This window comes from Oncorhynchus mykiss, chromosome 1, assembly GCF_013265735.2.
Source record: "Oncorhynchus mykiss isolate Arlee chromosome 1, USDA_OmykA_1.1, whole genome shotgun sequence".
Lineage (NCBI taxonomy): Eukaryota > Metazoa > Chordata > Actinopteri > Salmoniformes > Salmonidae > Oncorhynchus > Oncorhynchus mykiss.
Window position 1 is genome coordinate 28,123,515 of NC_048565.1, and position 14,445 is coordinate 28,137,959.

Below are 14,445 nucleotides of genomic sequence, written 5' to 3' on the forward strand. Positions count from 1 at the left end.
AAATCTGATTCTTATGTAACTGCTCTTTCAGATCGTAATAGGAACCCTGCTAAATTCTGGAAAAATGTGCTATCTTCCTTTCTGCCACATCAAATGAATTCAGACACTGCCCTCATTATGGAAAAAAACGCCATCATTGATGTATTTAATCACCAATTTATTTCAGAGGGCTCTCTCTTTGAAATAACTTCTAAGCCTATTCACAATGACATTGAGCTGGATGCTGATAGGGGAAACTTGACAAATGATCAGATAAATTAGTCAAAGCTTTTCTTTTAAGCTATTTACAGAAAAATAAGTCCTGGATGCTTTGCTAGCAGTAGACAAGAAATCCACAAGGGCCAACCAATTGCATTCCGGTCTGCTTAAGTGTGAAGCGACCATCACTGCTGGCTCAATAACCTATAAAAAACGTTTTTTTTGTTGACATTATCAGGAAATATTCCAAAAGTATGGAAATCAAGTCTTGTGCTGCCACTCCATAAGGACAGGGATAATAGTGATCTTCATCATTATCAACCCATTTCAATGGCTTCCTTGTCTAGCTAATACTCTTGAATCCTTGGTAAATGTACAACTCTGTTCTTTTTTATCTGAGAAATATATTTTGAATGTAAACCAATCAGGGTTTAGGTCTGGTTTAGGCACTATTACACTTTAGTTGTTAATAATCTTGTCAAAGCATGAGTTTACATGTTCCCTCATTCAATGGATCTTCAATCAATGTGTTCCCGCATATAAATACTTAGGCATTTGGATTTATATGGATTTGATGTTTAAAAAACATATAAACTCAGCATAAAAAGAAACATCCCTTTTTCAGGACCCTGTCTTTCAAAGATAATTCGTAAAAATCCAAATAACTGCACAGTTCTTCATTGTATGCTTGTTCAATGAACCATAAACAATTGATGAACATGCATCTGTGGAACGGTCATTAAGACACTTACAGACGGTAGGCAATTAAGGTCACAGTTATGAAAACATAGGACACTAGAGGCCTTTCTACTGACTCTGAAAAACACCAAAAGAAAGACACCCAGGGTCCCTGCTCATCTGCGTGAACGTGCCTTAGGCATGCTGCAAGGAGGCATGAGGACTGCAGATGTGACCAGGGCAATAAATTGCAATGTCTGTACTGTGAGACGCCTAAGACAGCGCTACAGGGAGACAGGACGGACAGCTGATCGTCCTCGCAGTGGCAGACCACGTGTAACACCTGCACAGGATTAGTACATCCAAACATCACACCTGCGGGACAGGTACAGGATGGCAACAACAACTGCCCGAGTTACACCAGGAACGCACAACCCCTCCATCAGTGCTCAGACTGTCCGCAATAGGCTGAGCGAGGCTTGTAGGGCTTGTAGGCCTGTTGTAAGGCAGGTCCTCAACAGACATCACCGGCAACAACGTCACCTATGGGCACAAACCCACCGTCGCTGGACCAGACAGGACTGCCAAAAGTGCTCTTCACAGACGAGTCGTGGTTTTGTCTCACCAGGGGTGATGGTCGGATTTGCGTTTATCGTCGAAGGAATGAGCCTTACACCGAGGCCTGTACTCTGGAGCGAGATTGATTTGGAGGTGGAGGGTCCGTTATGGTCTGGGGCGGTGTGTCACATTATCATCAGACGGAGCTTGTTGTCATTGCAGGCAATCTCAATGCTGTGCGTTACAGGAAGTCATCCTCCTCCCTCATGTGGTATCCTTCCTGCAGGCTCATCCTGACATGACCCTCCAGCATGACAATGCCACCAGCCATACTGCTCGTTCTGTGTGTGATTTCCTGCAAGACAGGAATGTCAGTGCGCTCGCCATGACCAGCGAAGAGCCCGGATCTCAATCCCATTGAGCACGTCTGGGACCTGTTCCCGTCTGGGAAGAGTGGGGTAACGTCTCACAGCAAGAACTGTCAAATCTGGTGCAGTCCATGAGGAGGAGATGCACTGCAGTACTTAATGCAGCTGGTGGCCACACCAGATACTGACTGTTACTTTTGACCCCCCCTTTGTTCAGGGACACATTATTCAATTTCTGTTAGTCACATGTCTGTGGAACTTGTTCAGTTTGTCTCAGTTGTTGAATATTGTTATGTTCATACAAATATTTACACGTTAAGTTTGCTGAAAACAAACAGTTGACAGTGAGAGGATGTTTCTGAGTTTAGATAAACTGGTTAACAAGCTAAGATTTAAAGTTGGCCTTTTCTACAGAAACAGATCGCGCCTTTCTCTAAACAGCAGGAAGCAGATTATCCAGTTAACCTTTTTATCATTTTTTTATTATGGCGATATTATTTATAAAACTGCAGCTGCTACGACTCTTAAACCTTTGGATGCCATCTAACATAGTGTCCTATATTTTGTTACTGGTGACAGTTTTTGTAATCATCACTGCATCCTGTATCAAAGGGTTGCCTAGACTTCACTAAAGACCTGTAGATCTCTACATTACTCCCTTTTAGTTTACAAGGCCCTACTTCATAAATTTGTCTTATCTAACTTGCGTTTTTTTTATTTTACCTTTATTTAACCAGGTAGACTAGTTGAGAACAAGTTCTCATTTACAACTGCGACCTGGCCAAGATTAAGCAAAGCAGTGCGACTAAAACAACACAGTTACACATGGGAAAAACAAAGGTACAGTCAATAACACAATAGAAAAATCTGTATACAGTGTGTGCAATTGAAGTAAGGAGGTAAGGCAATAAATAGGCCAATAGTGGCAAAGTAATTACAATTTAGCAATTAACACTGGAGTGATATATGTGCAGATGAGGATGAGCAAGTAGAAATTCTGGTGTGCAAAAGAGCAGAAAAACAAAAACAAATATGGGGATGAGGTAGGTAGTTTGTTGGATGGGCTATTTACAAATTGGCTGTGTACGGCTGCAGCGATCGGTAAGCTGCTCTGACAGCTGACGCTTAAAGTTAGTGAGAGAGATATAAGTCTCCAACTTCAGTGCAGTTTTTTTTTTGCAATATTTTTTTTTGCAATTCGTTCAGTCATTGGCAGCAGAGAACTGGAAGGAAAGGCGGCCAAAGGAGGTGTTGGCTTTGGGGATGCAAAGACTTATAGATGACCTGGAGCCAGTAGGTTTGGCAACAAAAATATGTAGCGAGGACCAGCCAACGAGAGCATACAGGTCGCAGGGGTGGGTAGTAATTGGGGCTTGTGTTGGAGGCTATTTTGTAAATGACATCACCGAAGTCAAGGATCGGTAGGATAGTCAATTTTACGAGGGTGTTTTGCAGCATGAGTGAAGGAAGCTTTGTTTTGAAATAGGAAGCCGATTCTAGATTTAATTTTGGAATGGAGATACTTAATGTGAGTCTGGAAGGAGAGTTTACAGTCTAACCAGACACCTAGGTATTTGTAGTTGTCCACATATTCTAAGTCAGAACCGTCCAGAGTAGTGATGCTAGTCGGGCGGGTGGGTCCAGGCAGCGATTGGTTGAAGAGTATAGATGCCTGAGTTGCCTAACCCATTCACAGGATTGGTTAACTCTTGAGTTCCTAGGGTATCCACTGAGCTTGGTAAATCTGCATTTAGTTTTAATGCACCATAAATTAAAAATTCATTTCAATGTTCTGGTGCAGTTTGGGCAATTTAAAGTACTGATTGGGGACTTATTTGTGGAGGAATGTAACAGTTTTTCTGGGTGATTCATGATGTTTTCTTTGTGCTTTAATGTATATTAAAACACAAAAGATTAAAACAATGATGTTGTATTAACAGGGAGCATTTGTAAAAGAGACCTAGGTCTTCCCTGTTCAAATAAAGGTTAAATAAAATGCATACTAACTCCCAGTGACACAAAAGCTGACAACATACAACCTCAAAAAATACAAAACATACAACCTCTGACACACACAAAAACAACACTGTCTGCATGCCCCATCAAATAACATTGTAGCAGACTCTTACAGATTAAACTTTTATTCACCTTGTCCAGAACATCACAAATTGTTTTCAGGTCACGGGATAAGTGTGTTTTCCCAGATTTTCTGAATCAGTGCACATCGCTTCCAGCACGGAGCCTCATTCACTAAATGACACCCCACTATCTCCCCACTTTCAGACACCCTGAATCATCACAGTGAGTGATCCAGAATGTCAGGCCCACACTGTGTCTGTGTGGATACATACACTGAGCTGCTGCTCACACATCAGCCTGAATGAATTAGTAAACAGACAAACACCATGAGAGCTCCATTCACTAAAGCTGACTCCATGGGAGATGTGTTTTATGAGTATGTGAAAGGGTGCATCAATCCTTTCATTCTGATAGCATTGAGAGCACCTTCTACACACTTCTGTCACATTCCCTCCATTTCCTGATGATCACAGAGCGCTAGCTCCACCTGACTGGTCTGGTCCACTTAGCCACGACTCCACACAACAGCACTCTGTAACTACATTCCTGATGACCCACTCATACGGTCTCAACATGTTGCTTTGATGACTATCCTCTTTGTTACATAAAACTACCCTCCATGTGTGTTTACGATGGAACACTAGCTGATGTGTGTTTAAGATTAAACAACAGATTTCTGGAGTGAGTAATGGTGTGTCTCTCCTCTAACTTCACTCACAGCAGCCAAAAACAAAGCCACCTGCTAGACTCCCAGCTACTGAAACACAGTTCTGAACAGCCTGCATAACCCATAAGCTTTGGGAGAGAGAGGTTAACCTGGAATACAGCTACACTAAGTAGGCAATAGGCATAGGTCACTGTGTGTGTAGAGGTCAAACAGGACCAAAGGTCAGACTAGCGGAAAATCACCATATTTAACAGGACAGGTCTGCAGACGTCCAGCATGGCCATTTGGCCAATGCTTCTCCATTGAGATGTGATGATTAAAGCCAAAGTGTTCCCCCGTGGAGCTGACTGGGACACTGAGCAGAGAGGGAGAGGGGGAGCCACCAAATCCTCTGCATTGCAGAAGCACTGAGCAGAGCAGACTGAAGAATTACAAACAATAAATGACTGTACTCTGGCACAGAACTTTACATACGTAGGCTCTCGTATTGCACTTTCAAACACACACTCACATAGTATTAAACATGAGCACATAAATGTAAACATACACACGTCGGGCTGGCCACAGAGACGCCATTGCTTCACGGTGGGGGGGGGGGGGGGGGGGGGGTTAAAAAGAAGAAAAAAAGAAAAAAGCAGCTCTTTAAATTTGAATGTACAGGGAGAGGCCGAGCCAGGCAGAGCTGGAGTGAAGGAGAGCCAGATTGATTCCTCTGTCATCCCAATCAGCCCCCTCTATCCATCTGGAGGTGGTTACTGATGGTTACTGTAAGGCTGAGGCAGACTCAGCCGGGCAGCCTTCATCGCTCACCAACTGCTCCAGCTCAAGACTCTCCCTCCCTCCCACTCTCTCTTTCTCCCTCCCTCCCGCTCTCTCTCCCTCCCTCCCGCTCTCTCTTTCTCCCAGAGGAACTACGTGCCCCACAAGGGAGGCCCTGTTCAGGAACATCTCAACTATGACACATCTGTTGTAGTCTAATCGGTCGATTAAAAGCAGTCATCACTGTTATTTTACCAGAAACATTTTAATATCTTGCACATCCTCACTCGACCCAACCCCCCCCCCCCCCCCCCCCTCCAACCAGCCCTGAGACAGACCGCTCAAGGACCCTTCAGAATGATAACCAATCACTGCTGTTTCCTTCTGGAGGGGAAATCAGCCTAACTGTCACCAGGAAAGGGAAGGGCAGGTCAACAAGTGGTTAAGTTTACTTTCAAATTCAAAATAAACCCTCTGTTCTCCTTACCTAGGTGATGGGCCATGACATTTGACCCCTAGGAGGTGAGGCTCCCCCTGCTTGTAAAACAAAAACTAATCATACATCAATAAGGTAGGAGGAGGAAGACGAGGAGGAAGACAAGGAGAAGGAAGACGAGGAGGAGGATGTGTTCCTGTGCTGCTGCAGCTGTGTCAGGTTAACAGCCGGTTCAGTATACTGCTCTCCCAGGATAGGGTTAAAACTCTCAGAAAATAAACCAAGAATGTGAGACTAGCATGAGTCTGCCCCCTGCTAGTGAACCATGTCCAGGCATACCGTGTGTGTGTGTGTGTGTGTGTGTGTGTGTGTGTGTGTGTGTACAAACACAGGGCTTGTTTTAAAAGCTAAAGGGCAGCACTCTCAATGGTCACTAATTCATACGCACAGTAAACAAGCCAAGAGCTGCTGGACCTTACCCCTAGACTGAAGCCTGCCAGTTACACCCACACAATCAGTGTTAGAGGCCCATTCTGTCTGAGGCCTGCTGTAGTGTGTGGGTACTCAGTCGTAATAAAATGAAAACCTACATAATGTATGTAGCTTACATCATTTTTATTAACACGCCGTCCCACATCTATTTCTATCCGACACATCAAAGATAAATACACTTTGCACTTGTTCAAGTTAATCGATCACACAATGATTTTCTGTTCTCTCACACACACACACACACACACACACACACACACACACACACACACACACACACACACACACACACACGGCTTACCTTGCTTAGATGGAACTCAAGCCGTCGCATAAACCTCTCAACCACCTTCACTTGCTGTTGGAAGAAACACAAGGACTCCTCTTTCAAAATGATGCTCAAATAATGGATATAATGTCATCTGGGAAAAATGGATTGCTGTCTGATTATTTTACAAGACCTAAACTTTTGGATTTAAGCTCATATGATTACTGTGTGATACTGTACAATAGATTGGGTGAATAATATAGAAGACAGGGTCAAACTCACCTTATCCAGCTCATAGAGAAACCCCTGAAAAAGAACAAGAAAATCACATGACTATACAGTCCAGTAAAAACCATTACAAGGTCAAGTGAGCGTAGAGCCATTTTATGGCAGATTCAAGATATGGTGGTACCTACCAGACGAGAGTTCCTCTTGGATTCCCTCATTTGTCGGCTCAGGCTGTCCAGCTCTATCTGGTGCACCTGCAGGTAAGACCTGAGACAGACACATGGTAGATACATTTCCTGTTTGTCTGAACAGGCATGCATGACAATAATGTTTTGTGCAAAAGCGTATGTGTATGTGTACTCACTGCAGGCCTCTCTTCAGAGCTTCGTAGACCTCATCCAGCCTCTCTGGCTGGGGCACCTTGGGCGGTGGGGATTTGGCGGAGAGGGTGAACATCCTACTGGCTCTGGAGGGCTTCCTGGTGACCCTCGGGGTGCTGAACACCGACAGGTTCCTAAAACACAACACACAAAGCCTTTTACGAACTGTGCTGCTGAAACTGTAGCGCTTCAATCACTGTGACGGTTGGTGAGTTGATGGAATCAAGTAAGAGGGATTTTAACATGCTTTTCAAATGCCATGGAGATAAGTCTCATTCATACAGAACAGGCCAAAGACATGTTTGGAGTGTACCATCTCCAACCCACCCTACCAGAGCAGTGAAGCATGGATGTGCACAGTCAGGGGCGATGATAACATTCTGAGTTGATGAATAAAATGATCAATATCACTTTATAAAATGCAACAGGTAATCGATTTGAGGCAAGACTCCCCTTTCACAGATGACAGGCCATTCAATGGGCTACGGAAGAGAGATGTGTGTCTAGGCTGCTCATATTCTCTTCAGCAAGATACTGCCTGATGAGTCAACACACCTTTCCTACAGACATATAACTCTAGTAAGTGCTTTATATTAATGCATTTCTTATATGTAGGTTGCAGAAGGAATATTAGTATTTTTTCTGCAATGTGCCAAATGTAAGCGATGGATTTCCTCTCTTCCTCTATCTCCTGATGCTCTCTCTTTACTGTCTCTCTTTAGTACAAACTCATGCTCCTGTTACTCCTCTAGCATACACACTCTATTCTCCTCTCTCTGTTCTTCCTTTAATATTCTGACTCCATTCTCCTCTCTCTGTCCTTCCTTTAATATTCTGACTCCATTCTCCTCTCTGTTCTTCCTTTAATATTCTGACTCCATTCTCCTCTCTCTGTTCTTCCTTTAATATTCTGACTCCATTCTCCTCTCTCTGTCCTTCCTTTAATATTCTGACTCCATTCTCCTCTCTCTGTTCTTCCTTTAATATTCTGACTCCATTCTCCTCTCTCTGTCCTTCCTTTAATATTCTGACTCCATTCTCCTCTCTCTGTCCTTCCTTTAATATTCTGACTCCATTCTCCTCTCTGTCCTTCCTTTAATATTCTGACTCCATTCTCCTCTCTCTGTCCTTCCTTTAATATTCTGACTCCATTCTCCTCTCTCTGTTCTTCCTTTAATATTCTGACTCCATTCTCCTCTCTGTTCTTCCTTTAATATTCTGACTCCATTCTCCTCTCTCTGTCCTTCCTTTAATATTATGACTCCATTCTCCTCTCTCTGTTCTTCCTTTAATATTCTGACTCCATTCTCCTCTCTGTTCTTCCTTTAATATTCTGACTCCATTCTCCTCTCTCTGTCCTTCCTTTAATATTCTGACTCCATTCTCCTCTCTGTCCTTCCTTTAATATTCTGACTCCATTCTGTCCTGTTTTCTGGCAGATGGACCTTCATTAATAAATAACTCGAGGCCTTCATTTTCCTCCATTCTACCAGAAAATAGGGAATACTTTGATGATCACTTTGTTGATAGACCAAAGCTCCCCCACACAGATACGTGTATGTAGACCATATGCTGCTATTAAAAAAACTGCTTTGAAGGCAGAAAAATTACAATGAACAATAAATATTTTTCCCTCGTCATGAAAGGAGAGGCCTCCAGTGCCGCTGCCTCAGGAAGTGTGGGCTTTACAGGACGTCCTGTCAGGTGGGGCTTGAAAGTAGACACACAGTCTATGGTGTGTGTGTGTGTGTGTCAAATAGATGAGTGTGTATCACAAATCTTCCAATGTCGAGAACAGTAGCCTAGAGCTGCATTGTTGAATGTGTAGAAAGTCAACGCAGAAGTGTACTCACCATTAAGGTTTATAACAGTAATGTACACGTGACCTTATCAGAGGGAGTGTCCTCACCTGTAGGGCTTATCGTAGGAGTTGACCCCGGCAAAGGACTGGCTCCTAGTGATGGATCTGGAGATGACTCGGCGCGATGGGCGCACGGAAAGGGACATGGTGGAGACAGCTCTGGAGGGACTCCCTGCAGAGGCAAAGGAAGGGGTTAGGCTTTAGAGGTTGCACAACGACACACAAAAGGGGGACAGTTTGGCTACTCTGTCCGGGAACTGCAGGAAAACACCACAACAAAATGAGCAGAGCAGAATTTGTATAATTGAACCCCGTTTCTACTGGCATTGTTCTTTCACAAGAACTCTTATGCAATGTTTTTTTCTCAAATACAAGTTCCTGAAATCTTGTTAGGTCCATGCACTCTTGGTTCGGTACACCTTGAGCCTTGTGAATCAAACTGGCTTTTCCTAAACATGTTACCTAATAAGCTGCAGGGGCTGCACCCTCCTGGGCCAAAATACCAGTTCTTCACATCAAAGCATTTTATTATCAATCTACCCCTAAGAGCTCTTGAAGAGATTATGTAAGAAAAATCTAATCTAATGCCTTGCATAGATGTTGCTCTGTGCATCTCTCTATTGCATGAACAGTGATGTCCAAAAACCACTCTAGCATAAGACACAGAAGTGCATTATTTTCAGATTAAAAAAGTACCAGCAAGTTTTGGTTTGTAGCAAATCTGCAGATTCAAATGATCTTACAATTCAACATTCATTTGATTATCTAACATTCAACATGCCATAATTTGCCTTAATGCATCCGCCATAATGCATTAAGCAACTAAAATGTTAAATGTCAAAGGCAGTTGAAGTGTTTCTGTATTGTCGGCCTGCCCTCCCACTGCCCTACCTCTCCTCTGTCCCCTTTGCTCTGTGCACCTTCATATTCCCTCCCACTGCCCTACCTCTCCCCTGTCCCCTTTGCTCTGTGCACCCTCATATTCCCTCCCACTGCCCTACCTCTCCCCTGTCCCCTTTGCTCTGTGCACCTTCATATTCCCTCCCACTGCCCTACCTCTCCTCTGTCCCCTTTGCTCTGTGCACCTTCATATTCCCTCCCACTGCCCTACCTCTTCCCTGTCCCCTTTGCTCTGTGCACCTTCATATTCCCTCCTACTGCCCTACCTCTCCCCTGTCCCCTTTGCTCTGTGCACCTTCATATTCCCTCCCACTGCCCTACCTCTCCTCTGTCCCCTTTGCTCTGTGCACCTTCATATTCCCTCCCACTGCCCTACCTCTCCCCTGTCCCCTTTGCTCTGTGCACCTTCATATTCCCTCCTACTGCCCTACCTCTCCCCTGTCCCCTTTGCTCTGTGCACCTTCATATTCCCTCCCACTGCCCTACCTCTCCTCTGTCCCCTTTGCTCTGTGCACCTTCATATTCCCTCCCTCTTCCTGTGGTGAAGCAGTGAGGGTACTATGTGTCACTGCTTCCACACTGGAAACAAAGGCCAGTGGAGATCCAGGGATAACAGTGACACAGTGCAGACTGCAAACACATTACTGCTGCCTGCCCACTATCTCTGTTCTCTACCACACACACCCTTCCTCTAGAGCTGCCTGCCCACTCTCTCTGTTCTCTACCACACACAATCTTCCTCTAGAGCTGCCTGCCCACTCTCTATGTTCTCTACCACACACACTCTTCCTCTAGAGCTGCCTGCCCACCATCTCTCTGTTCTCTACCACCCACACTCTTCATCTAGAGCAGCCTGCCCACCATCTCTGTTCTCTACCACACACACTCTTCCTCTAGAGCTGCCTGCCCACCATCTCTCTGTTCTCTACCACCCACACTCTTCATCTAGAGCAGCCTGCCCACCATCTGTTCTCTACCACCCACACTCTTCCTCTAGAGCTGCCTTGACACAGCACAAAGTATTGACCACGTGATCTGCACTTGTATCGAGGATAGTAGTGCAGGGGATGACAGAGAGAAAAATAAACATAAGTGAGAAGAGTGGGCTTTCCTAGATAAACTTCCAGTGTGTGAGTGTCTCTCTGAGTTCATTGTGAGTATTCAGCAGTGGCGTTCCAGGCCCTGACACTAGGGACTTTGTCGCCGCATTAGTGACATCTCCATCACACAGGGCCCAAAACAAGGTCCTCTTTGATAGAAGAAGAAAAAAGGGAGTGATTGAGACTAGATTAAACACACACCAATCACCAGGGACTCAGCCAGGACAAGAGCCCAACACAGAGAGCCAGGCCCTGTGAGGTTAGGCAGCCTCGGGTGAGCCAACTATTGGCAGGCCTCAGGCACAGATATTCTAGCTTCAAGACACAGGATCAGCCCGGCTGTTACCCACACATTAAATGGAATTCTAAAGTGTAGTTTTAGTCTGTGGCAGCTACAGTTCTACTGAGCAGTGTGGTTTTGGTCAGACCCTTTAGTTTTATCAGTGTTGTCGTGTTTGGTCAGCAGCACTGACATCAGTTCCTTAGATACAGAGATGCATCCCGGCCCTAAGGAAGGAAGCCAAGGTTCATTTTGGACTTGCAGGAATAATGTAGTCAGGATTCAGCAGTCACAGCTGGTCATTTCCATCTATGAGCACCAACATGTGAAGTTCATATGAGCATGTCAAATTGGGTATCAAATGAAAGCTAAGAGTCTATATTTTTGAGAAATAAAGGCACATATACAGTACATTTTCAACCATTCTAAAAATGTGGAATAAGGAAAGACTTCTACCTTCTTTCTACCAAAGAACTCTTAAGGTATTTGAAATACATCAAAACAAAATAATGTGGAAGCAAAGACCCCTGCCAACTAATAGCAACACATTTATTTTGGGAGACATCTCTCTGCCTTCTGTAAGTTTAAGATATTTCCTCATTTCTCTCCCTAATGACGAGTGACAATAATGAAAGTTCACAGAAGTAAAAGGCAGACCTAGCAATTAGTTAGTGTTCTTACTGATACCAATTTTGTTTGTTAATTATTAAGTGATTCAAACTCAAAATTGCTTTACATAATCAATAACAGAATTTCTGCAATTGAATTGGCTACAATGGGAAATCATAGTAGTCAAAGCACAGTTGGTTTCACAAGTTTGGACAGAACAGTACAGTAGAGTATAGTTCAGTAGAGTTCATTAGAGTTGGGTACACTATAATGTACTGCATTCTACTGTACTAAACTCTACTGTAATCTACTCTACTCTACTGTGCTGTACTTTGATGTTCAAACTTGGTCCGGACTAGGGCATTGTGGTGACCGTATTACCCCCACACCGGCTGTCACGAGTCATGAAGGCAGTCAAATTCCACATGACCGTTTAGTCACGGTAATTTAGTCACGGCTTCGCAAACCTCTGATGCTGGTCATTAATAGCCTACCAAACTTGCTAACTGCCTGGTACTCAGCACTCTATTGTCCCTCTATCACTCTGACATCAATGCAAATGTATTCTAAAATCTAATCAAACACTTTATGAGAGCCCATGAGTTCATGTCGCACAACATTTCTATAGGCTATGCAAATGCACAAGAAAAAAAAAAAAAGAGTGATGTCCGCTAATAAAAAGAGGAGGATCCCATCAGCTTTCTACAGGCCTATGATATTTATTTCTCAACTTTCCTAATATTAAGCACATTTTATCTTTACAACAGGAGTATAGCCTACCTGGCTGGTCGGAAATAAACCACGGGGAAAAGCGTCCACCATTGGCTATTTAAGTGCATAGATGACATATTCTTTCCCCGCTGCCCGTTTCAATACAGGTGCATGATAATGGTCCATTCCAAATCAAAATGTCATACATGTAAAAACAAGATTAAATCATGAATAGTCTGATGGGTGACAATATTAGCCTATCACCTGTGAATTATATATTATGACTTATATTATGATGCCCAGCATAAGAAACAATGCCTTTATTTTGCGACTTGTTCGAATCATAGTCACACAACTAAAGTAGCCTAGCCCATAGGCCTATATGTTTTAATGAGGTTTGTATCACAACTCATGTAGCCTAGCCCATAGGCCTATATGTTTTAATGAGGTTTGTATCACAACTAAAGTAGCCTAGCCCATAGGCCTATATGTTTTAATGAGGTTTGTATCACAACTAAAGTAGCCTAGCCCATAGGCCTATATGTTTTAATGAGGTTTGTATCACAACTAAAGTAGCCTAGCCCATAGGCCTATATGTTTTAATGAGGTTTGTATCACAACTCATGTAGCCTAGCCCATAGGCCTATATGTTTTAATGAGGTTTGTATCACAACTAAAGTAGCCTAGCCCATAGGCCTATATGTTTTAATGAGGTTTGTATCACAACTAAAGTAGCCTAGCCCATAGGCCTATATGTTTTAATGAGGTTTGTATCACAACTAAAGTAGCCTAGCCCATAGGCCTATATGTTTTAATGAGGTTTGTATCACAACTAAAGTAGCCTAGCCCATAGGCCTATATGTTTTAATGAGGTTTGTATCACAACTAAAGTAGCCTAGCCCATTGGCCTATATGTTTTAATGAGGTTTGTATCACAACTAAAGTAGCCTAGCCCATAGGCCTATATGTTTTAATGAGGTTTGTATCACAACTCAAGTAGCCTAGCCCATAGGCCTATATGTTTTAATGAGGTTTGTATCACAACTAAAGTAGCCTAGCCCATAGGCCTATATGTTTTAATGAGGTTTGTATCACAACTAAACATAACTTAATATAATTAAGCACATTAATCCGCTTTACAAGAGCCTAACTGGCATTTTTAAGCAGTATGTGAGTTTCAAGTTTGGGGAAGATATTAAAAGCATTACATGCATAATTGCATTTGCAGTCACTTTTGATAATTGTGTTTTCTGCTAATGGAACATTCACGCTTATAGCCTACTACCATGTGCACATTGCTGTGCTTATAATGTCAAGAAATTGCCTAATAGTTTATCAACATTTTAAGCTAAAACGTTTTGACCTGTTGTGTCAGCCACATTGCATATTGTTTTTAACCTTTATTTAAGTAAGCAAGTCAGATAAGAACAAATTCTTATTTACAATGACGGCCTATTGCATAAAAAAGGGGTTTTGATTTGATGCTCGTGGTTGTATTGATTTGGGATCTATCGCATCCCACAACTGTCCCAGACTATGTTTGGAATATTTATTTCCTGGCACAGAACAGGTCGACCTTTGTACTATGGGGGATAGTAGATTGACATAGGCTAGTGCTTTTGCTGTTTGTTAGGCGTACTCATCTTGTTGGCTAATGAAAAGTAAATGTGGACAGTTCTTCCAACATCTTCAATATGCACCTCGGAATTAGATAAGGAGGCGCCCAGTTGTGTCCCCGATGTGTCTGTCTTCACTCAGGGAGAAGGACACAACTCAGCACTCAGGGCCGCAAAAGGCATGGATTTTTTTAGGGGGCATTACGGCCACAAAGGGGATGCTGCTGTGAAATTCGAGACATTATCAAGTGCTTGTCAAA

General features: G+C 43.2%; 1 protein-coding gene across 4 annotated transcripts in view; it reads right to left on the reverse strand.

The window, feature by feature from the left end:
* The window catches only part of ripor1 (RHO family interacting cell polarization regulator 1), a 114,444-nt gene that overhangs the window by 17,129 nt on the left and 82,870 nt on the right, over nucleotides 1-14,445 (reverse strand). For all 4 annotated transcript variants that reach the window (XM_021597646.2, XM_021597638.2, XM_021597630.2 and 1 more), the window contains exons 2-6: nucleotides 9,018-9,141; nucleotides 7,093-7,242; nucleotides 6,917-6,995; nucleotides 6,783-6,806; nucleotides 6,537-6,590 (exon numbers count right to left, since the gene is read on the reverse strand). In XM_021597646.2, the coding sequence (XP_021453321.2) occupies nucleotides 6,537-6,590; nucleotides 6,783-6,806; nucleotides 6,917-6,995; nucleotides 7,093-7,242; nucleotides 9,018-9,115 (405 nt within the window). In that variant the 5' untranslated portion in view covers nucleotides 9,116-9,141. The remainder of the gene's footprint in view (nucleotides 1-6,536; nucleotides 6,591-6,782; nucleotides 6,807-6,916; nucleotides 6,996-7,092; nucleotides 7,243-9,017; nucleotides 9,142-14,445) is intronic.